The sequence below is a fragment of the Solanum dulcamara genome, chromosome 1 (genome assembly GCF_947179165.1).
Source record: "Solanum dulcamara chromosome 1, daSolDulc1.2, whole genome shotgun sequence".
NCBI classification, from domain to species: Eukaryota; Viridiplantae; Streptophyta; class Magnoliopsida; order Solanales; family Solanaceae; genus Solanum; species Solanum dulcamara.
Window position 1 is genome coordinate 74,908,831 of NC_077237.1, and position 26,665 is coordinate 74,935,495.

Sequence of the window (26,665 nt, forward strand, 5' to 3'; positions counted from 1 at the left end):
TCCTAATTTTGTTCAGAAGCTTATTCCATGGGAGAGAAAAATATTCCATTCTTCCTAAGCTTTTTGATATTATCCAAAATTAATAAGGACATTTATGAAGGATTGGACCAAAATATCGACATCAAACCTTAGACCTAGTAGAAACTATAAATAGAAAACTATAGGAGAGCTAAAAAAAAATGAATGAAACACCAGCCCCAAAACCAGCCACCAACCTCAACCCATTAAAATCAGCTCCTGATAACTCCATTTTTGATAGCCATGTGACCACCGAAAATAGCCGTGAACCACAGCTGGCCAGTCATCGAGTTTAAAGTCCTGGTAGCTCCGATCTGAACAAAGAAAAATGTTGGTTCGATGAGGTTTCCCATTGATGATTTCAGTTTGAAGCTCTAAAAGGCTCGAGTTTGCTATACATGATCCAGAATTGTGAAAGTTCTTCTATATAAGGTCCATTCCAAAGCCTATATAATTGTTTATTATTTTAAAATGTGTGGATTAAGCGTTTATTTACTCTTGAAAAAAAATGAACGTGTGATAATTTGGTTTGCTCAGATTTTGGAGATAGAAGTTTGGCTTAAGTGAACCGTAGGCAAACAATTTATCCAATATTAATTTAAGTCATGTATAAATTGATAAAAGTGATCGTGTTAAAATCATGGGACTCAGGGCTGCCTTATATCTTCCCGAGTCGACAAAATTTCTTACTTGTCATTTGTTTTCGCATATCAATTAAAAGAGTCATTGCCTTTTGATTAGAGATTCAAAAAGGTTAATTGAAACACCATAATTCAATTCAAGTGACGACTCTATAAATAATATAATCCATATTAAATATCATCACTTTAATTGGAAAAAACCTTCGCCATGCATATAACAGGGTGTGACAAAAAAATAATACGATATTTGATTTGTAATTTAAAAACCTACACATCATGAACTAAAAATAACTAAACCCCCGTATAACTAATTTCCACGTAAAATAATACAAATTCTCTCCTAACTACTCTTTGTATTACTTGTATACTTGCATAAGCATCTACCAAACGACAATGTGTAGGGACTAATTGATTTTATAAAGTAATCCTCATATTTTGTCAAACTTTATTGAAGGAAGAAATATGACCCTCAGGTTTCATTTCATCTATAGGAAAACGGTCATAATCAAAGGTTTCTGATTTACTTTGTAGATTTTGTAATCTAGTCAATGTATAGTTCAAGATTATTTAATATTTTACTTATTTAATACTATTATTTATGAAAGTTGGTATATAAAGGTTTTCTCATTTACTTTCTCATTTCCACCTTTTTGAGTCCAATTTATCAAGATTTACCCAAATTGTTGCTATCATCTATTCTTAGATCCATGATCATCAACTTGAAAGTTGCACGCTATTTTCATTGTTGAAATAGTAGTTGCAATTATATTCAATTATATCAGGCCATACCGAACTGAACTGAATTGTTTTCGGTTCGGTAAGCACCAGTGAAAAATTGAGTATCGAAGAATCAAATTAGAGTTTTGAAGAATCGAATCGAAGAACCAAACATCCACTCCTAGTTTTGAGGTATTATGACAAAATTATAAGTTAATACTCACTAAGGTCCATTTTAGTTAGAAAATCAAGATATAATTAATTATTTATTTTCATATTTATTTTTACTCAATATGTGTGAAGAAAAATTAATTTATGTGGTGAAATAGAGAATACTATTAACATTGAAGTAGCAGGGTTTCACCTTTTTACTGTCCCATTAGGGTTTGATAATTCAAGTCTGGCTAATCGAAATTCGTGCCAATAATGCTCTGAAATCTAATCGAGACCTTTGATTAAGGTAAAGTTTTTTTCATTCTTATAAGGCTTATTTTGTTGGAATAGTAGTTGCAACTTCAAATAGTATTAGAATGAAACATCGTCAATACCAATTGTTTATTTATGAGGAAATCATAATTAAAATACTAAATCATCTGCCTTTGAAATCGCTAGCAAGGTTTGATTGCATATCAAAAAAATGGTAAACGTATATCGTAGAAATTGCTACTTCTGTCAGTTCTTTAATATGCATTTAAACTTTGCTAGTGATTTCAGTAGCAAACGATTCAGTATATTAATTATGATTCCTTACAAAGAAACAATTTGCATTGACGAGGTTTCATTCAAATACTACTTGAACTTGCAACTACTATTCCAACAAAATAAGCCTTAGAAGAATTAACAGAACTTCATTTTAATCAGAGGTATCGATTAGACTTCCGAGCATTATTGGAACGAATTCCGATTAGTCACACTTGAAATATCAAACTCTAATGGGAAAATGAAAAAGTGAAACCTCGCCACTTCAATGCTAATACGATTCTCTTTTTCGTCACATAAATTAGTTTTTCTTCACATGTATTGAGTAAAAATAAATAATTAATTATATCTTGATTTTCTAATTAAAATGGACCTAAGTGGTTTTAACTTTTTTATTTTGTCATAATACCTCAAAACTAGGAGTGGACGTTGATTTTCGATTAGAAACTTGTGAGTACCAAATTCCATAGTTCATAGTTCCAGCGATATAACACAAAACTCTATTTGCTGCTCCAAAATGAAACTTTGAAGGTTGTTGCATAAACCTAGAAATGAAACCAACAAAGAATGTAATATTACGGCATGTGTGGATTAGATAAATTAAACCTCCAACCAAGCTCCTAAAAGTTTTGTTTTCTCTGCTCCATCATTAAGTTGCAATTTTTCACCAACATTCGTAGGTGTAGTTGGAGGCTTGCAATTAAGCAAACCAAATTTTATATCAACATAAATGCAAACAATGATGAAATCATTACCTTCCTTCTTTACATAAAAAGTACATTCATTCTCACTTCTTATGTATCCTGTTTTTTGAAAATATCCATCGATTTTTCTATACCACACTCGAGGAGATTGCTTCAAATCATACAATGCCTTTTTTAGCTTGTAGACCTTTGTTTCATCGCCCTCATTTATGAAACCTTCTGGTTGTGCTACGTAGACCTCTTCTTGTAAGCTTCCATTGAGAGATGCCGACTTACATCAAATTGATAAACTGCCATTGCGACTGAGCAACCAATGCTAGAACAAGTCTCACAGTTTCAAACCAAGATACTAGAGAAAACTTTGTCTTGAACACCCACTTCAAGCCAATTGACATTTTGCTTTCTGGTAATTCCACCATCTCCCATGTGCCATATATTCAATAGATTTCATATCTTCGAACATCGCTCTCTACCACTCTTCCTTTTCAGCTACTTCTCCATAATGTGTAGGATTTGAAACAACAAAAGAAGATTGACAAGTTGTATACATGTCATTAGCATACTTGAGGTTAGACTTTGTTAAAACAACTTATAGAATAGATAGAGAATGAGAACAACCGTTGTTTATTCATACACTAATCAAGAATATATAGGAGATGATACAACAATGAGTCCTAAAGTGATACAACATCTAATGCAAGTTGTACAAGCAGATAATTATGACATAATTAAAAATTATTCACGTATATGCCTTTACACTCTCGCAAGTTGGTGTTCCGTCACGACTTGATTTCTTAGGTCATGATGACATCTATTATAACACACTAGTAGGTAAATCAACCCGTAACCCGGAACAACTAATAATGGGTTTAAGGATAGAAACTAAACAGGAATAACCAATTCTAACATAAATAGCATAAGTATGCGGGAGACAAACCAAAATGAATATATATAACTGATCCCTCCCAGAACCTGGAAGTCACTAGTATAGAGCTGTCTAACTAAAGAGTACGTCCCAAAAGTGGAACAAGGAAATAAGACATCTCAAAAGGCAAAACACTAGTATATAACTATTGATGGAGACCAGAATAGTACAAAATGCCAAGTGCTCACCCCTGTCTCTGAATTAGACCGCTCTAAGCTCGAATCAAGCAAGCCACTAGTGCTTGAATCTGCATCACGAAAACAAATTTAGAGTGTAGTATGAGTACCATAACAACATGTACCCAGTAGGCATCATAGGCCGGCTGAGCTTAAAAAGTAAAGGCGATATGAAAAGAGAGAACATATTCGAATAGAGGTCAAGAGTGGAAGTCTAAAGTAAAGTAAACAAATGAGATGCACACGAGTGTAGAAAGAACTAACTAAAGTAATCTACAACTAAACTACACCTAACTAGACCCCCAGAAGGTACACTCGTGCGAACTTGAAATATAAATTCGAATAGACCCTTTTAAGCCCGATGAGTACACAAAATAGCTATAACTATTGAGATTTGAGAACCAAAGATCGGAGGATATGTGATACGATTCGACCTAGGAAAATAATAACAAAATAAGAAATCGAAAGACAAGAAAATAAAGATAGATAGATAGACACAAGATGGGAAATCGAAAGCAAATAAAGGGTATATTAAACCCAATAACCTCAATCGAATTAATCCTACAAAGTACCTAACTCTTACGAAGACCTCGAGGGAATTGAATTCACCCCCCAACCTATGTTTCTAAGAAAAAGACAATCAAAGCTTAACCAAGCTCTCAATCTCTCTCTAGGAGTATTGTTCATCAATAGTCAAAATAATCTACCTAAGAATGAAGACTAAGCTAGCTATTTATAGTGTTTGACTAGTTATTACAAAAATGGCCATATTCTGGCCGATGCTCTAGTGACGCCCAAAGTGAAGGGCCGTCACCCACTTGACGAGGCATCACTACCTACTTCACTCCTAGGCAGTGTACTGCCAACAACCTTTCAAGCGATGCCCATGCTGATAGGCCGTCACCTCTTTGACGCCCAAGTTGACGATAGTCACTCCTAAGTAGTGAACAACTTGTCTTTTCTCTAATTCCATCATCATGTTGTGGAACCCTTTGTATGGACTCAAAATATGCTCAAAGATTTCCAACACGGCCATCTTCACAAATATGCTTTGAAGAACTTGTAGCTCTCGTACTTGGCTCTTTGTAAATGGATTAGAGGCGACTTGGGTCGCATCATTCTCCCCTTCTTGAAAAGGATTCATCGTCGAATCTAAATCTTGCAAAATCCTAGGAGAAACAAGCAGCAATAATATCTTCATAATATGAGGGTTTGCATTAGTAACAATAATTTTATCACCATGCCAAGGTTGCATACACTTAACATATAACCAAGTATCATGTTGCACAATCACAGGTTTGTAACCCCACAAAATAAAAGACACTTGGCTACTAAAGATATTTTGACAAAAGGGCAAATCATAAGGACCAACATTGGCTATACATTTAGACAAGTACAATTCCCCTTTTAAGTCAAACAAGATAGGACATCCCTCATTTCACTTCTTCATTGAAGGACACTCTTTATCGTTGAAAGTTTCCCCCATACACAACTTTGATCCATCAAGGAGATCGTAAATCCACAAGAAAGACCTTTTGTCATAGGGAAGAAGTTCAACAACCTTAACCAATTTTTGCTTCTCATCGTGACCAAGAACCAAATTGTCACACCCCGGGAGGGTACCCTAGACGTGGCTGGCACTCGAGAGCCATTTCTAGCCTTCAAGAGAACCACTTGGTCCAGTCACACTTTCATTCATTCATATTTTATCAGCGGAAGACTCTATTATGGGACTACTAACCATAATATAGGGCCAAAGGCCGAACAACCATCAAATCATTACTCAGCTAGAACAAAACTAATCAAAACAAATGAATCATCATTTTCACACTCTAGTCTATGAATCCTCTATCAATAATGTAGGAGGTGCCAATGACAAGCCCATGGCTACCAACAATCAAAAATAAAGGAGACAAAACAAAGCTATAGAGATAATCTCGGTATCCTACGGAAACTGGGAGGACTCACCAACTAGCTGGAAGTGAGGAGATCTTCAATGGTGCGCCGGTTGATGATCTCTAGTACCTGTCTCTGCATCATGAAATGATGCAGGCCAAATGGCGTCAGTACATGGAATGTACGAGTATGTATAATGGCCAAATGAAACAACATCAAAAAGAATCGAACCAATTCGGAATCTCAACTCAGAAAGAAGAACAACTCAATCAAGTGTCCTAAGTCTAAACAAGAATATGGTTTAGATAGGACCAATCACATACAATTCAACCCAATCCGACTCAGAGTACTATCAAGACCTATATGAGAGTTTCTCTTATCCGACAACCATCACTTATGAGCCAGTAAAAGTACAACAAACCGACATGCCGCGTCCGTTTATACTTTTCCAGGGTATGAATGAATCAACCAATCATGGATCCAATCCAAATAAGTCCTATAATGTCAGGACAATAAATTTGGGGAAACATTCGACTTTAACGGTTCAATCCCCTCCTAAGTTTGGCGACATAGTTATTGGATTCGAATTATTACTTACTCTTACCTAATTCGGTGCTCGATACTCCTCCCAAGACTCAATGCTCATAAAACTCCATCTAATCAACTCAATCAAATCATATTGACAAGTCTCATTTACAACCTTGTCAACTCATCAACTCTATCACAATCAAACCTTTCCCAGTCATACTATCCGATCAATCCCAACCATATCTTTCAAGAGTAGATTACATATGCATTTATGACAACATACAAACCTATCCAATCGTTCCTCTATTCATTTAACAAATCTTTTGGGACTCAACACAACTCCAAGGTTCTAAATCAACAATTCAAAGTGAGAATTCACATATAAGGAAATTAACATATTTAGCATAGTCAACGTAGTTAAGAAAATCAACGAAATATATATATTCAACCTCTCATCTCAATCAACTCATACCAACATCACTTTCTTGACTCCACAACATCAACATAATAAAAAGTTAGGATAATAGATGAAAAGACCTAGTTGGACATAAATCTATCATTAAACTCTATTCTTATGAATAATAAATATCAAAGAAGATGTAGGGCACATGGGTGGACTCAACCCATGCTTTGAGTAGCCTTACATACCTTAGTGAAGACTTGAAGAAAATCTTGATGTTGGGTCTTCAATGGAAAGCTTGAATCTTTGAAGTTCTTGAAGCAATCCTTGTTGGAAATGGAGAAGAAGCAGAAGAGAGGGAAATTTCTAGGGCTTTTATATATAGAGAGAGAGACTAAAAAATGTTCCAAAAACATTCAAGGCTTGTGTATATATAATTTAAGAAATACCCAAATTGCTTCGAAAATGTGAATAAAATGGCTAAAACACTCTTGGCGCAATAGTGGCGCATCGCGCCACTGCGGCGCCATGTCGAATTTAGGCTTAAAACCTGCACATTTGATAGTGGTGCATCGCCCCAAGGACCAAACTACTGAGGCTATTTTGTGGCGCGATAGTAGCGCGTCGCGCCCTTACAGCGCCAAGCCCACATTTTCTAGGTTTTAGAAAATAGGCTTAGAAACCCTGCACATCTCCTAGTGGCACACCGCGCCAGGGACCAAATTATTGAGGCTTGTTCCTGGCGCGTCGCGCCACTGTGGTGCCAAGCCCAGGTTTCCAGTAGTTGTCACCCAGGCCTGAAATTCCTGCAGTACTAGTCCGTCTTAGGATAGTTATAACTTTTGACTCCGAACTCCAAAAATTACGATCTTGGCGGAGATGGAAAGAAGACTCAAATACCTTTAATTCAATAGGTCATGGGCCACCCAGATCGTCCTATTTCAAAAGATATGGTCGCTAGAAGTCGACCCCTTATATGAACTCATTCTAAAACTTAGGCAGGACGAATTCTTTGGGCTTAGCTTGGTTCTAAAGATCCTTTATGACCCCACATCACCTCTAACACTCTTCAATTCCTTGGGAACTCATACTAACTCATTCATACACTTCACAATAGTCGGGTTCGATCCTACACATATACGAAGAAGGGTTTGAATCCTAGTGAAGAATTTTGGGAGGTGTTACACAAATAGTAGAAATCACAAACATCTCCTTCCAAATGATCACCGGGGTCAAATGGAAAGATTGTCCATGAACAAGGATCAAGACCATACCCAATTTCCCCATGGGTGTCATTATCATCACAAGTCATACTCTCCACACAAACACATGTATCATCAAAAGAAAATAGAGAGTAAAGAAACATGTCACGCAAATGAACTTCATCTAAGGTGCCTTCATGTACATACTTACTATTAAATTCAAGATCATTGCCATGAGTACTCTCAAGAATTGGGACATACAAAGAAGAAGTAGCAATTTCTAAGCAAATTTCACCTTCCTTCTTAAGAGAAGATTCCCCGATTTGACACAAACCACCACTAATGCTAAAGATGTAATAACTCAAGTCATCCCCGAATTAATTAAAACACTCATGTATTCATCAAACATAGGTGGGGTGTCATACAAAGGATCACAACCATCATCACAAGAACGATCATTAGTTGGGATTCTCAAATAATCAAGCAAATAAATATCATATTTACCCCAATGATCATCCTTTTTAAGAATTGAAAGATCACTACCATCAATCGGGTAGCCAGCACAATCTTCACTCAACCCTATATTCTTAATGGATTTTAAAAAATAGGATAACGTGTGAATTTTAAGCTTACCATCCTTCCTTACAAGCACATCAAATGAAAAAGGATTCTTAGTCAAGTTCTAAGTTCCAACACTAGGTGGACTCAAATTGACCTTACTAGAAGTCAATACGGTCATCTATAGGATCAACTAGTGTTTGCAAACTGACAACAAGGGCATGCTCATCATGAAACAAAGTGTTATCAAGGGTATCATAAAATAAAGACTCATTATGTTTAAATAAAGACAAGCCATCACTCACACTTTTTTGGTCACTAGCCACACCATGAATTTTTACGTTTAAAAAAGTGTAAGAGTTAGCGTTGTTACCTTGATGTTCATATGAGTGAGTCCCTTCACATTGTTCATCAACATGGGAGTACATTTTCTCCCTTGGAAGTGTTTTCTCGTGGAAAAGGTATTACCATACAATTTATGTGGATCATAGACAGTAATACCTTTTCCATCATATGTTTTTTTTACCATCCTCATCACTTTTAAACTCATCATCTTCTTGGTTTTCTTCTTCATAACCCTCATCTTGTCCTCCTTCTCCTCCGAGATACAATTCCTCTCCTTACACAAGAGCATTCAAATGATTGGGGCACTCATGCATCATATGGCCCCATTCTCAGTATTTATGACATTGAATACCTTTTGGGAACTTGGTTGGTTCTTTGTTACCTCCCTCTCTAGGTGGATACGTAGGAGTGCACTTTTCAAAGGGTTCTTTATCATAGGGCTTCTTGAAGTGCTTACTTTTTCTCCAACCTGGTGACTTTTGAACTACCTCTTTGTTTTCACCCCAAGAATTTGAAGATGAATTACCTTTGTATTTGTAGCTCTTCTCCTCTTTGAGTTCTCTCTATCTTAATAGCCACTTCAAAGATGTCACTCAAGCTAGAAAACTTTTGAATGGTCAGCTTTGAAGAGATGTCTTTGTTCAACCCCACCTTGAAGCGAATAATGGAATGTTCTTCATTTTCACGGTACTCAAGCTTCAAGATCATGTTTTGAAGCTCATCGAAATAAGCCACAACACCTTTGTTTCCTTGTTTCAAGTTGTAAAATTTAGCAAGAAAGTCTTATCTATACCTCTCTGGTACATATTTAACTCTCGTAAGTGTTTTTAATTCAGTCCATGGTGGAGGTAGTCCTCCTTGAAGGATTAGATGATACTTCTTTATGTATTCCCACCATGTTATCGCATACCCTTTAAATTGAACAATAGCAAAGAAACTCTTCTTGACTTCGATCAAATCATTGATTTGGAAGATCCTCTCACAAAGTGACTTTCATTCTAGATACACACCGGGTTAACAATCTCCTTTGAAAGTGGGCAAACTAGTTTTGATTGAATTGATTCTCACATCTCGACCTCCATTGTCGCCTTGTTCCCCAAAATAATTTCTCCATCCTTTACCTCCTTGGTTGTTGTTATGGTAACCTTTTTGACCTTCCTCTTGTTGTTGGTTACCTTGATCTTCTTTAGGACTTAACCATATTGATGATACCCATAAGCTTCTCTTGGTCTTACAACTTGAGGAGGGTTTCCATAGTTCCTCCTACCACATGGCATTGGGCCAAATCTACCTCCTCGCCCTCGATAACCCATTTGACCTCTTGGTCTACTTTTTTGTACATCATTCCATGGGGCTTCTTTGCCTTCACCTTCATACACTCATTGGTATTCATCATCCCTCACTTCATCTACTTGGATTGGTCAATTTTGGTTTTGGAGAACTTGGTAGGGTGGATTTTGTTTTTGGGGTATTTGGTAGGGGAATTTTGGTTTAGTGGAGCTTGGTATGGTTGGTTTTGGTTTGGTGGAGCTTCTTGATTGAGTTGGTGTTGTAATGGTCGAATGGTGTTTTGGATATTTGGATCGGGACTGGTTGGGGTTGGGTTAAATGCTTGATGGAAGGCCCCGATTGTGATAGTAGGAGAAGTAGCATGGGTAGGCCACTTTTGGAAGCTCGATAGGTAACTTGTGGGGTAGAATTGGTAAAGTTAAGGTGACCCTCCATATTGATCCTTCTACCATCCATGGCCTTCTACCATCCATGGTAGATACACTACCTTGGACAACGGTCACTTGGTTTTCCATTGCTTCCATTCTACAACTCATATTGGTAATTACTTCCATTATAGAGTCCAAGGTAACCCCTCCCGAGGGTTGGGGTATTTCACTTTCGGTTGTCATGGTACCTATTAAGAAAACACTCAACAAAATAACAAACAAAGTTAGCATTAGTTAAGAAGAACTCACAATCGCTTGTGTTTACACACCTTTGATTGCCTCTCAAATTGGCTTTGGATAAGGTTGAAGATTGCTTGTACTCAGTTAGTTCACGAAGTGTTAATTGCTACTCTTGGCCAGAGTGGATTTTTGTTTTCAAGAAGAACGGACGACTCGATTAAAAATAAAAGGACTTGAATCAAGAAGTTATCTACAAAGTAAAAATGAGAAAAGCATACAAAAGAATAGGACGAATGAAAAACAGACATAAGAACTAGCACTCACAAGTACAAAAGAGTACTAAATGCACACTAGTTCTGGAAATTTAAGAACGAGACCCTGAAACCGGATAAGATTAAAATTTTTAGGTTCCATTTGGGTGATCACTTGAAACACACTCTAAATGACCCAAAGAAGCTGTGGTATCGAAATGAGGCAGCGAAATTTCAAAATTTCCATACTTTTTTTATTTACCTCTAACTCAACAAAGTGAGCCTCACTTCACCACAACAGAAGAGAATTTAGAAATTGAAACTATGAATTAGGTAAGAGATCACCGGAAAAATACCTCAAAAGCCGAACGAAGAAAGTTGGTGATGGTCTGCCTGATGGTTCGTCAGATGTGTGATGGGCCGTCACTTGTACCGTCATAAATGACTCAAAAATAGAGTTCACTAGATAAGAGTGACAGTGACTCTGATGGTCCCTCAGATGTGTGACGGGGCATCACTTGTACCGTTAGAAAAGGGGTTCGAAAAGTGAGCTACTGGTTAATGGTGATGGTGACCCTGACAAACGTCACTCAAGTGACGGGCTGTTACTTCTATCTTCACTTACCACCCTTTTGGACTCCGTGAATTTTGCTTAGAAATTGATTTTCTTAGGTCTACTTCTCTTAATCCTTACCCTTTTTGGGGTCAGAAACACTTTTCCTCAAACTTGTTCCAAGAGTTTTGGATCAAATATACCTTTTCTAGCTTCTTCCTCTCATGAACTTTATAAAGAACTTCAAGAACACCTTGATAAATTCAAATTTGTAATTTCTTCAAATTAGCTCGAATAAAGCCCAAATTTCAACTGTATCTTCCTTTCATCATGGAGAACAAAGTCCACAACAAATTTGAATCCAATCAACACCCAATCAAAGACCTATTTCTTAATCTTCAAGCTTCCTTCAAGCAACAATGGTGGAAACTCAAAAATCCTTTTCTAAACTTGGTGAAATCTCAAACCTAAACTATATTAATACTAAAGAACGAAATTCTAGTATTAGAAACATCAAACAAGACTCAAAATCACAAAATATTTTTGGGTTTTCTTCAAAAACGAATTTGAAACTTTTTTTTTGATTTTCTTTCAATACCAGAATCTAAGACTAGAATCATTAAAACAAATCTAAGCTCAACTTTGATACCAAATGATATGATTCAACCTAGGAAAAGAAGACCCAAATAAGAAATAGAAAGACAAGAAAATAAAGATAGATAGACACAAGATAGAAAATCAAAAGCAATAAAAGGGTATATTAAACCTAATAACCCCAATCAAATTAATCCTACAAAGCACCTAACTCTTAAGAAGACCTCGAGGGAATTGAATTCACCCCGCAACCTACATTTCTAACCAAAAGACAACCAAAGCTTAACAAAGCTCTCAAACTCTCTCTAGGAGTATTGTTCATCAATAGTCAAAATAATCTACCTAAGAATGAAGACTAAGCTAGCTATTTATAGTGTATGGTTAGTTATTACGAAAATGGTCTAAAAGTGGCCTAAAAGCTTTATGAAAATGGCCATATTCTGGCCAATGTTTAAGTGACGCCCAAAGTGACAGGCCGTCACCCACTTGATGAGGCATCACTGCCTACATCATTCCTAGGCAGTGTGCTGCCAACAACCTTCCAAGTGACGCCCATGCTGACGGGCCATCACCTCTTTGATGCCCAAGTTGATGATCATCACCTCTTTCATGCCTAAGTTGACGGTAGTCACTCCTAAGCAGTGAACAACTCGCCTTCTCTATAATTCCATTATCGTGTTGTGGAACCCTTTGTATGGACTCAAAATATGCTCAAAGATGTCTAACACAACCATCTTTACAAATATGCTTTGAAGAACTTGTAGCTCTCGCACTTGGCTCTTTGTAAATGGATTAGAGGCGACTTAGATCGCATCAATATGGAACCAGAACATCAACCCAATCCAGTAAAATATGATAGTAAGGAGGCTGGACCTTTCTAACCGAATGCTCCCCAGAAGTATCCAAGAACTAATCAAGTATCAAGTAGCTAAAGCCGGACCTTTAACCAGATACTCACTATAAGGATCCGAATGATCGAGGTCAGACCTATCTAACTGGATGCTCTTCAAAAGTGCCAATATGGTGGAGGCCGGAGCTTGAATCCAGATACACTACAAGGTGCCCAATATAGCTACAACAAGTGCTCCCAATGATCAATAGTTGCCAAACTCTGTGCATCACGGTCCACACTTACTCAATCAATATAACCTTCAGATCTGAACCCCAAACCAATCTTGAATCACAGAATGAAACCTATTGTCGCCGCCGAAACTCATAAAGCCGCAAAATTAGGGAAGTAAGGATAAACATTATCGAAGCAAGTATATCACCTAGCTAAGACCCAAACTATCAGACTCAAATCTGCTACACCAGTCTACGGGGATCTAAGCCGGTCAAAAAACATTGGGGAAAACTAAGGCTTATTAGGTCCGTATCATGTATTTCTAAGACAAGCACTAGTCAAACCTACACTAAGACCGAACATGTTTCAAATATATGATGAAACGAGCATATAAATACATCACAAGGCATGGAAAATCAACAAGACAAGCAACATGCTTACAAGTACCCAATTTCTCAAGTCATGATGACACCTACTATAACCCACCAGTAGGCAAGCCAATCCATAACCGAAATAGATAGTAATGGGTTTAAGGATAAAAACTAAATAGGAATAAGCAATTCTAAGATAAAACGCATAAGTAAGTGGAAGACAGACTAAAATGAATATATACAAGTGATCCCTCCTAGAACCTTGAAGTCACTAGTACAAAGTTGTCTAACAAAAGAGTACAAGTCCCAAAAGTGGCCCATGGAAACAAGACCTGTCTCAAAAGGCAAAAGACTAGTCTATAAATACTAATTGAGACCAGAATAGTACAAAACGCCAAGTGCTCACACCTGTCTCCGACCGCTCCAACCTCGAATCATTATTGGCCGCTGGTGTTTGGACCTGCATCATTAAAACAGATGCAGAGTATAATATGAATACCAAAACAATAGGTACCCAGTAGGCATCATAGACCAACTGAGCTTGAAATGTAAAGGCGATAGAAAAGAGAGAAACGAACCGAATAAAGGTCAAGGGAGAAAGTATAAAGTAAAGTAAAGAAATGAGATGCACACGAGTGTAGAAAGAACTAATTAAAGTAATCTATAGCTAAACTACACCTAATTGGACCCCCATAAACCTAGAAGGTACATTTATGCGCAAATTTAAATAAGAAACAGAATGAACCTTTATAAGCCTGACGAGTACACAAAACAACTATAACTACTGAGATTTGAGACTGAGAACCAACGATCAGAGGACATAGAACTAGAACGTCAACTCAATCCAGTAAAATGTAACATTATGGAGGGCATGACCTTTCTAACTAGATGCTCCCCAAAAGTATCCAAGAACTGATCAAGTATCAAGTAGATGAGGCCGGACCTCTAACCGGATGATCACTATAAGGATCCAAATGATCGAGGCCAGACCTCTCTATCGAATTCTCCTTGAAAGTGCTAATGCATTCAAGGTCGGAGCTTAAATTCAGATGACTGACAAGGTGTCTAATATAGCTACTACAAGTGCTCCCAAGGATCAATAGTTGCCAAACTCTATGGATCGCCGTCCACACTTACTCAATCAATACAACCTTAAGAGCTGAACCCCAAACCAATCTTGAATCAAAGAATGTAACCCGGTGTCATCATCAAAAGTTGTGAAATCTCAAAATCTTGGAAGTAAGGATAAACATCATTGGAGAAAGCATATCTCCTAGCTAAGGCCCAAACTATTAGACTCAATTCTTTTACACTAGTCTAGAGAGGGATCTAAGCCGCCCGAATGACGTCAGGGTAAAACTAAGGCCTACCATGTCCGAATCATGCATTTCTAAGGCAAACACTAGTAAAACCTAGACTAAGGCCAAACATTCTTCAAATAGATGATAAAACAAGCATACAAATACATCACAATGCATGGAAAATCAACAAGACAAGCAGCATGCACACAAGTACCTGATAAAATCCTGAAAAGGCCTAAGACATGATTTCGAAATGTCTAAGCCTTATTCAATACTATCCAATCCCAAATTCCAACTATTCAATATGCAATTACATTCTCAAGCTCAATCTAAAGAAGAGGAAACCGTATCCTACCTGTAGGCTGATCACGCGCGCTTTAAAATCACAAAATCAAAGCTTTCCCCTTCCTAACGGCCTTTGAACACTACCACGCTATCAAAAATAGGTACACAATGTTATTACGGTTGTTTTAACATTAAAATTTTTAAAATCAGAGACGGACCAATTTCAAAGTGAAAATCGGGAATATGGGACTTAATGGTGCATTCGAAATTCAATGTTCTGGACTTAATGACGCATTTAAAATTCTAATACGAGTTCATTTTAATAAAAGGTGGGTCCCACACCCAAGTATCATTTTTTGCCAAATTCCACAACGACTCTCAAGATTAGACCAAAATCTTCGAGAAGTGAATAAAAGGTCATTCTAGACCAAACTCGACATTCCAAATCTAACCAAACTGATAGAATTTTTATTCGAGCGTATTTTTCAAGAATGTTGACCAAAGTCAACCTTAAGCCAAATTTCAAAGGCTAAAGCACCAAACTGCCTCAAACTCGGACCAATTACCTCGATTCTCATGCCGATTATGCTATTAGCCTAATTTGGCCATTTTGGAGCTGATGGAACCGTCAAAATTCCATCTTGAGGTTGTTTACTTGAGGTTATGACCGAAGTCAACTTTTTAAATTATAAAAACTCAAAAATTAGGAAATGAGCCTAAAACCCAAATGAACGACCATGCGACTGAATAGTTAGTGCTAACAAAAATGCTCTAAACTGTAAGAAAGAGGTATTAAGATAAAACTAACTAGAGGGTCATTACAGACATTGACAATACCCAACTTGTCAAACATACGAATGAAAGAAGCACACGATAGTCGCTCGGTTAGGACATCAGAAATCTTATCAGTACCATGTAAATGCTTCACTTCAACTTCTCTGAGTTGCACCTCATCACGAACAAAGTGGAAGTAGATGGAAATATGCTTCATCTTGTTATGAAAGACATGATTCTCATAGATGTATGTAGTTCCAATGTTATCACATAGTACGTGCGATATGAAAGAAAGGAAAAGGTGAAGTACATAATATGTTGGTGATCCAATTGGTTTCTATAAGAGCAGTAGTAACAACTTAATATTTAGCTTTGGGGGATGACCGAGAGTGGGACTGCTATTTCTTGAAGGACCACGAGACTGTCAACTTCCAAGATATATAACATAGTTAGTCATGTAAGTTTTATCAGTAGGGTCATCATCCTAATCAGAGTCAAAATACACCATAATCCGGTTATCGGTCTCATGGGTTATTTTAATCCCAAAAGAGGAGGTTTGATTGAGATATCAAAGAAGCCACTTAACAACATTCTAATGATTAGCTTGAGGAAAATGCATAAACTAGGTAAGTCTATTCACTATAAACACGATGTCAGGTCCAGTGAAGGACAAATATTGTAGCTTTCCAATAATTTTTCAAAAGAAAGATCCATCAATATTAGGATCAGCCTGGTTTACCCTGAGATCAGTTGCAACAGACATAGGAGTAGGAACTCCTTTTCTATCTTGCATATTGTCTTCCTGGAGAAGGTCTTTTATATACTTTTGTTGAGACAACAATAGGCCACCTTGATATAACAGAATCTCAACACCCAAAACATAATTTAAGTGGCTTAGGTCCTTGAGAGAGAAATATTGAGAAAGAGCATTGATAATTTGTCGAATACCATGGTATTGATTTCCTATAAGAATAATTTCATCCACATATACAAGGATATAAAAAGTAAATCCTGAATTATGGAACATGATTCTACATCCAGCTCTATCGCTGTCACTCATCCTATGCTAACTCACTCCAAATATGTGATTTCTAAACCTAAAAATCTCTTTTCCCTATGTTCAATCATCTCTGACATTGAACCTTTATGTTTCTCTCAGGCTGTGAAAAATCCCAATTGGAAAACTGCCATGACCTATGAATTTAATAGTCTTTTGGCTACCCAAACTTAGGTTATTGTCCTTTATAACCCTAACATGATATTGTCCCTTATAATCCTAACATGAACTTGGTCGGTTGTAAATGAGTTTATCGCATTAAGTATGATTAAAATAATTCTATTGAGTGATACAAACCTCGCCTTGTACCATAGGGATTTCACCAATAACCTAATATTGACTATCATAAGACCTTTAGTCTTGTTGTCCGTGCAACCACTGTATGCATTGTCCTTTCTCTTTCCCCTTTAGTCCTTTTGTCCGTGCAACCACTATATGCATTGTCCTTCCTCTTTCCATCTCTCTTTCATATTCAATTCGTCAACTAGATGTTAAAAATATATTTTTACATGGTGTGCTTCGTGAAGAGGTGTTAATGAAACAACCACTAGGCTTTGTTTATCCTTACTATCCTCATCACATATTCAAACTAACCAAAGTTATTTATGGTTTGAGCCACACTCTCCTGCGCTTGGATAATAGGTTTGTTTGTAGTAAATCAGACCCCTCTATGTTTATTCATCACTATTCATCTGGAATTCTGATTTTAGTACTCTATGTTGATGACATTATTCTAACTGGAAGTCATGTTTCTCTAGTTGATAATTTTATTTAGTGTCGTTCACATCAATTTGCCATGAAATATCTTGGTGATCTCCATTACTTCCTTGGTGTCCATGCTACCCATACATCTAATATCTTTCATTCATCTCAGCAAAAATATGTATTTGATTTATTGCTTAAGTTTCACATGCACACTTGCAAGCCTTTTCATACCCCTTTTGCTTCCCGCACTTTTCTTTTGCTTATAGATGGTGAGTTACTTTCGGATCCTACTCAATATCTGAGCATGGTAGGTGAACCTCAATATTTAAATTTGACTCGTCCTGATATAGCTTATGCAGTAAGTGTTATCTCTCAGTTTATGCATGCTCCTTGTACTAGTCATCTACACTCTATGAAGCATATTTTTAGGTACTTGCACGGTACTTTTACACATGGAGCCCGTTTGGATGGACTTAAAAAAAGTAACTTTTATGTATGAAGTGCTTTTAGAACTTTAAAGTGCTGAAAGTTATTTTTATAAATAAGCAGTTGAGTGTTTGGATAAAAGTGCTTAAATGAGGAAAATTATGTGAATTTTAGGGTTAAAAGAATAAAAAGGGTAGTTTGGGAATTTAGTTAAAATATAAGGGATATAAAAGTAATTTCCATGGTCAAAGAAAATGACTTTAAGCACTTAGAAATAAAAAGTTAGGAATCCTAACTTTTCATTTTTGATTGACTTTAAAAACTTTCTGGCTTAAAGTTAGCATTAGACAAACACATCCAAAAGCTGAAAAGGGGCTTTAAGTTGGTTTTGACCAACTTAAAGCCAATCCAAACGGGCTCATGGTCTTTTTCTCAGCGAATCATCATCCACTTCTATGATGGTTGCCTACTTGGACGTTAATTGGTCTGGTTGCCCAGATAGTAGATGTTCCACTATTGGATTTTCAGTATTTTTGGGCTCTAATCTTATCTCTTGTCGTGCAAAGAAGCAACTGACTATCTCTAGATCCTCTACTGAAGCTTGGCTACACTGTTGCTGAAAATACTTGGACTCGACACATTTTTTCTGAGCTTGGTGTATACCTTCGTGAACCAATTCATATGATGTGTGATAATGTTAGCTCTATGTATATGACTCGCAATCTAGTGTTCTATGATTTCTCCATACATATTAAATTTTCATTATATTCGTGATAAAGTTGATAAAGAGAAGTTGTTGTTCAGTATGTGCCCCCTCGCTTACAGTTTGCTAATATTTTTACAAAGGGATTATCCTTATCTCAGTTTTCTTTTTTATGTGACAATCTGTCTGTCATTTCTGTCCATTCAGATTGAGGGGGCGTATTAGGACTCTTAATTTTTTTTGTACTTATCTTTGTATATGTTTTCCTATATATACAAATAGAGGCAGGCTCTACGATTTCTGGAGCCATCATACAAATATATTCTCAGCCTCCACAGCCTTGAGGGATAAGAGTGTGCCATTAAAAGTTAGAGGTAAGTTATAGAGTGGTGGTTAGATTGACTATGTTGTATGGAACAGAATGTTGGTAGTTGAGAACTCTCATGACTAATATATGTAAAAAATTAAAATGATGTTTGGTCAACAATTTAGAAAATCACATAACTAATACATGTGTAAGTTATTAGAGAATCTATATATTATTTCATGTAGGATAGAAGATGGAATAACTATTCCATGTATAAAATAATTCCCCCCTGTTACAATTTGTTTGACCTACTTTTCTTTTTAGTCTGTTTTAAAAAAGAATAACTCTTTTCCCTTTTTGCAACTCTTTAATTCCAATATTCCACACAACTCATTTAAGACCACAAGTTTAAAGTGCATTTTTGTACATTTAACATATCTTTAGTTTAAAACCACAAGATTAAAAAGTCATCTTTATTTTCTTAATCTTCATGCCAAGTCAAAATAAGCCAAATAAATTGAAACGAAGGGAGCTCAAGATTCCTTATGCCAAGTCAAAATAAGACAAATAAATTAAAACAAAGGGAGAACAAGATTCCCTCATAACTAATCTCTGTATTATTACTAATACTTGCATGATTCTAACCAATTACCAAACGACCCATAAAAGTGTAAGGACAAATTGATTTTACGAAAATGGGTTAAAATTCCCTTGAGATATGCGAAATTGAACAGAAATGGACTCAGTTAATAGTTTGATCCCAAAATGTCCCTATTGTAACTTAATGGGTCAAATATCTTCTTTTTCTCAATAATATATTATGTTATTTATTTTTTTAACACATTCTTTTCCTAATAATAAATTTTTTATTAGCAAATGCTTATCCTACATCAATTCGAAAAAGATTAAGAAATATAAATATTTTCTATTTTATTAGAATTTTTATCATTATCAAAATAAAATAATAATGGGGTTATTATGATCTTTTATATGTGATCTATATTATCAGTTAAAAGGTACTATTTAATTTATAAAATGAGATCAAGAAGAAAAAAAAGATGATTTCCTACTTATTTATTAGTTAAAGTGATTTTAAAAGAAAAGAAACGAGAATAAGTTTCTTTAAAAGTAATATTTTTATTAGGAATAGAATGTGTTCAAAAAGAAAAAAAATATCTTTTATAAAAAGGGCATTTTGACCCATAAAGTCACAATAGGGACATTTTTTAACCAAACTATGATAGAACATTATTGGACAAAACTATTGATGGCAGGTCACTTTTAGACCAAAGTAATATGACTTTTTTGTTTAATTTAGTATAGTTCAAGGACATTTTCGACACTTTATAATAAAAATGGAGAATTGTAGGGAATAATTGATTTTATTAAATATTTCTCATATATGGTCGTACTTTATTGAATGCAGAAACATTACAGATTAGATCTCATTTACTCATTTGAAGAAAATTGTCATATTCAAGGAATTCTTATTTACTTTGTAGTTAATATATAGTTGCAGATTATTGTAATATTTTAGTTATTTAATACTTGTAGTTTTGAATGTTGCTATATAAAGGTTTCTCATTTCCACCTTTTACACACAAAATATTGCAATCATCTATTTTTATATACATAAGTTGCAATTTGCAAGTAGAATTAGAATGAGTAGTAGTAAACACAAATTGTTTATTTATGAGGAAATCATAATCAATGTACTGAATCGTCTGCCTTTGAAATCGCTAGCAAGATTTAAATGTGTATCAAAGAAATGGCGAAAGTACATTGCTGAAGTTTATCGTTGTCGTCTCCAATGGCCCAAACCCTACCTGATTGGTTTCTTTTGTGTAGAGAAACGTCTCCAAAGTCGTTTCTTCTTCTCATCTAAGGAATCACCACTGTTAATTGGTACTAGTTTGGATGAGTCAGTCGATTCCATTGGTGAGAGAGTGTATGTTGTTGCATCTTCCAATGGTTTTCTCCTCTGCAATAAGCTTAGGAGCTGGCAGAGAGTTTATTATGTTTATAATCCTGCCACAAGGCAGCGTTTGGATCTCCCTAAAACTTTAATTCTTATGGATGATCCATATGTTGGATTTACTTATAAGGTAGATGAAGATGACTCTGTCTCGTTTACTATAGTTCGTTTTGTAGTACCAGTAAGTTGGGAAAAGTTTGGGCTCCAGTATAGTTTAACAATTGAAAGTTTCTCTTCAGAGATTAATATTTGGACTGCTAACAAGCTGATCGTTGATGTACCTATTGATTTGTACCCTTCTAGGGATATGACTTCATCAACATCTGCTGGTGTAGTCGATGGAGTATTCTGTTGGCTTGATAGTAATGGGCGATGGATGACCGTTTATGATAGTATAAGAATGTGTTTTTGGGCATTGGAATTGCCTGAACACACGGTGGTCTATCCCGGCTATTGTTGTCTTGGATTATCAGGTGGGGAACTTTGTTTTGCATCAAATCGTTGGACAACAACCATAACTTGTTGGCGGCTCAGCAATTTTCCTAGTCGAGATGCAGTTTGGGTTTGGAAGTATGATGTAGATGTTGCTACTGTAGTTCAAAAATGTCAAGAGGATTTTGGACTCGGAGGAAACAATGCTCTCGGATTTGATGTTGGGAACATGATTTTTCATCCTGCTCTTTCGGACATCTTGTATTTGCAAATAAGAGGCAAGGTTATTTCTTATGACTTGAATACAAGTGCTGTAGAACTTGTGTATGATTTTGGACAACCTTGGCGGAAGACACTACACTACAAATTGTTTTCCTATGAATGGCCTCAATGGCCACGTCTCCAGTAGGCTATCAACAGGTATTACATATTTGTACTTCTTTTAATACTAACTTTACTTATTTAGTGTTCTGCTCTTCATAAATAAACATTTTGTGGACTTCTTGTTCTACAAACACCTTTGTTATTGATACTTTATGATGCTTTTGTTTGCACATTTATCCTTTTATATCTCTCATTTTCCATTACATGAAAATGATTAAAAGAAGTTTCATTAATACCGGGCCTATTGGCACGCCTCTTCTTCATACATTAAAGTGTCTTACATGGTTACCTCATGCCCTTCATTAGTTTTGTCCCAAAGGAATAATTTTCAATTGTGATGAGAATTACTAGTTTGATATTGCCTTTAGTGTAGGTGACTAAAGCAATGGCCTAATAGTTATTGCCTTGTGGCCGGAGGCAGCCTTCATATGTGCATCTTGCTACAAGCTCAAAAGTTTCAGAATCAGTGGGAATATCTCCTAGCAATTGAGAAGGATCATCTTCAGAATTCTCTTTCAGCAATGCTGCTACCTTTGCAGATCATGTCATATTTCTCGTTTTCAAGTCATCAAGTTTTAGGGCCTTTCAAGCTAATATGAAGTAATCTTGTTCCAGCTAGATTCTGATTGCTGCTACTATGAACAACCTGAAAAAACTTGAGTTTTTTTCTCCTTTTTAGATGTACTGATTCTCTTTCTTTTTGTTGTTAAATCTCTCTTTGATTAATTCAATATGTGATATTTAAGCCCGATTGGTAAGGTAAGCCCTAACCCTTTACTTGTACTTATAGTTATATCTGTTGAAGTTTTTTTTTTTTAAATTTTTGTTATTAATAAAGACCGCTAGACATAATGTCTAGTGGTATAAGTTTGTTAGTTATATTATTGTATAATTTTGTCTAAAAATAATATTAGTTTTCTTAATGGATGTATATTTTTAAAATACTTGATAGTTGTAAAATATAATGGACGTACAAAAAAGTGTAGCGTCATTTTGCGTCTTTCTAAGACCTACGATGAACGTGTCAATAATATTCCTTCTGAAAAAAAACACTCTTTTGTACATATACTCTATATGAATTTCACAGTCAACTACATGAAAACCTATGGTAAATTGTTTTCTCTCCTAACATGAGAATAAAATGATATCTTCGAGGCGAGTGTAAAATTTCAAATATACATATTTGGACTATTGTTCCCAAAATTTATTTTAACTTGTTAATATTAATTATCACTCTTAGAAATTAAATATATTTGCTATAGGAAAGTTACATTTTCAATATGACATACTTTTTGTAACATTTCACTCAAATAATATATAAAACACAAAATTATATATTTTTTAAAAATATTAATCCGAGATATGACTAGTTAAATGTAAATGTTACAACACCTGTAAAGAATTGATTAAAAAAATTTAAAAGATTACATTTTATAAACTGAAAGTCAGATCAAATACATAAAAAGTGTTCAATACTACGTATATAAAAAATACACATGCAAAAGAGTTGCAAGTGTATTTATTACGCACGCAGTATGCGAATTATATCCTTTATATTAAATGTTTAGTTCCAATACTAATTACTGTTCCCTTTGAGTTGTCTCAAAATTGTATGATTCCTCCTTTGAAATTTGCTACTGATTTGAATGGGTTTTTATCTCCTGTCATGCGATCTTAACACACTATCAAAACATCATTTCCCTTTTACTTCATGTTACGCGGCATTCATTACTTTCTTTTAGGTACCCAAGTTTTCTTGGGTCCTTTGGGGTTATACTTTAAGTTACTAGAATTGTTTTTGGGTCTCCAAACCCTTCAAGCAAGATCTGCAACACCAAATCTGCAATTATAATAATTATGATCAACTTTTGAAGAAAATAAGGAAATGAAGACAGATTTTTGAATTTTTTCTTTTGATGATCTCCCCTCTACAACCTTCATGTCTATATATACAAATATAAAAGATAAACAACAATAAAAGCCCATACTAGTTTAAATAACAATAAAACCCATAAAAGATAAATAACAATAAAAAGACCCATACTAGTTATATTAACAATAAACCCATACTAGTTTGCTTATCTTTGTCTTCTCTTCTTTTTATTCCAACATCCCCCCTCAAGTTGGAGGGGAGAGAATTAACCCCCAACTTGCGAAGAATGGTATTGTGAGCTGGTCCTGATAAAGGCTTTGTGAAGATATCTGCAACTTGAGATGCAGATGGAACAAAATTTAGAGAAATGAGACCTACGGTGAACTGTTGACGCACAAAGTGGCAGTCAAGTTCGACGTGCTTTGTGCGTTCATGAAACACAGGGTTTCTAGCAATGTGGAGTGCCGATTGACTATCAGAATGGACCGGGATTGGTAGCTTAGGCGGAGCTGATAGATCTCGAAGAAGACGATTCAACCATGTGACTTCAGCAACAACTCGTCGCATTGATCTATATTCTGCTTCCGCAGATGAAAGTGATACTGAAATTTGTTTCTTGGATTTCCAAGAAATCGGAGAGCCACCCATGCTTATAAAATACCCGCTGATAGATCTTCTCGTATCCAAACACGAGGCCCAATCGGCGTCACAGAAAGCAAGAATGGAAAAAGAAGGATTGCTACTGAAGAACAATCCTTGACCTGGAGATTTTCGAAGATATCGAAGAACACGAATTGCAGCATCGTAATGAGGTAACCTTGGGGACTGCATATACTGTGACAAATGCTGAACCGCAAAGGCTAAATCTGGACGAGTGTGAGTTAAATAGTTGAGTTTTCCGATCAATCTTCGATAGGAAAAAGGATCTGTGAGTGGTGTCCCTTCATCAACAGAGAGTTTTTGCGAAGGATCAAGTGGAGAAGGTACTTCAGCTAAGTCATCACAGTTGTACTCAGACAGAAGTTCAAGAGTGAATTTTCTCTGATTCACTATCAGACCATGGTCTTCTCGTACCACCTCCAATCCAAGGAAATAATGTAAGTTTCCTAGGTCTTTTATCTTAAATTCAGTGTCCAAAAATTCCTTGAGGTTAGACAACTCTGTAGAATCATTCCCAGTAATAATTATATCGTCGACATAGACTGCAACCAAAGAAACTGAGTGACCTGAATGCTTGTAGAATAAAGAGTAATCATTCAGAGATGAAACATACCCTTTGAAATTAAGAGCAGCCCCTAATTTTGCATACCATTGTCTTGAGGCTTGTCTCAATCCATACAAAGATTTGTTTAGTTTGCAAACTAAGTTAGGATTAGAAGATTCCATACCTGGAGGAAATTTCATATACACCTCTTCTTGCAATTCACCATGCAAGAAGGCATTATTGACATCTAGTTGAGATATATTCCAACCTTTCTTGACTGCTACTGCAAGTAAGCATCTTATTGTTGTCATTTTGACAACAGGAGAATACGTTTCATTGAAGTCGATGCCTTCTCTTTGGATGTCTCCTCTTACCACCAATCTTGCCTTTAATCTCTCTATAGACCCATCTGCTTTGTGCTTTACTTTGTAAACCCATTTACAGGGTAAAGCTTTCTTATTTGGAGGTAGACTCACAATTTCCCAAGTGTTGTTGGAATTTAATGCCTCAAATTCAGTGTCCATAGCTTTTAACCAACCAGGATCCATAGTTGCCTGGGAATAATTCTTTGGTTCACTTATACTTGAAATTGCATTCAAGACCTGCTGATTAGAGATAGATAAAGCAGCAAAAGAGAAAATAGGAGGATCAATGGGATCAGTGAAACATGAAGTGGAAAGATCAGTGAGATAAACTGAGTTGCAAACATACTCATCTAGATACACAGGCCTTTTAGGAACCCTCTCTGATCTTCTTTCAGGTGCAACAGAGACGGGATCCACATCATGAATTTGAAGACTATTAGATGAGGAAGATAGACTTGGGGAAGGTGGAGGAACATCAATAGATGAGCTAGATGAAGGAAGTGAGCTAGAATCACTAGGAATGGACCCTAAGGAATCAGATTCATCAGGGTTAGAAACCAATGGAGATAGTGTAGGAGAAAAAGAAATAGATGATCCTGAACCAGCTGTGGTTGTAGTGAAAATACGAGGAGAAGGAGTTTGAGTGTGAAAAGGAAATGTAGTTTCATGAAAAACTACATTTCTTGAAACGATGATTTTCTTAGAATTCATTTCCATGACTTTATACCCTTTCTTCCCTACAGGATATCCAAGAAATATACAAGGGACTGCCCTAGGGGCAAATTTGGGTCTGTTATGTGAAGGGGTTGAAACAAAACACAAACATCCAAAACTTTTCAAAAACTTGTATGAAGGACAAGTTCCAAAAATCAATTCAAAAGGTGTTTTTCCTTTGAGCACAGATGAAGGAAACCTATTTATTAGAAAAGTTGCGGTCAATAAACAATCACCCCAGTAGCAAATAGGCACTTTAGATTGGTGTAACAAAGCTCTAGAAGTCTCCAAAAGGTGTCTGTGTTTCCTTTCCACAACTCCATTCTGTTGTGGAGAGGAAGTGCAAGAAGTTTGGTGGATGATTCCTCTTAAGAGAAAATATTCCGAAAGAATCACTCCACTGCCTAACTCAAGAGCATTATCTGACCTTATCATTTTTATCTTAGCCCCAAATTGTCTTTCAGTGTAAGCTAGGTAGTTCTTTAGTGTAGGAAAAGCATTGCTTTTAGTAGTCAAGAGGTAAGTCCAAGTTGCTCTACTAAAATCATCTACAATAGTAAGAAAATACTTGTATCCATTATAGGTAGATGATTTATAGGGTCCCCAAGTGTCCACATGGAT

At 36.0% G+C, this 26,665-nt stretch overlaps 1 protein-coding gene across 1 annotated transcript; it reads left to right on the forward strand.

Moving 5' to 3' along the window:
• The first annotated feature begins 20,758 nt into the window (after window positions 1–20,758).
• Window positions 20,759–21,913, forward strand: LOC129894161 (F-box protein At5g07610-like). The gene has a single exon (XM_055969707.1). The coding sequence runs from the start codon at window positions 20,759–20,761 to the stop codon at window positions 21,911–21,913; it is 1,155 nt and encodes a 384-aa protein (XP_055825682.1).
• The last annotated feature ends 4,752 nt before the right edge of the window (window positions 21,914–26,665 follow it).

Coding starts and splice junctions, on each gene's coding strand:
- LOC129894161 (XM_055969707.1), top strand. CDS start 20,759: ATGAGTAGTAGTAAACACAAATTGTTTATTTATGAGGAAATCATAATC.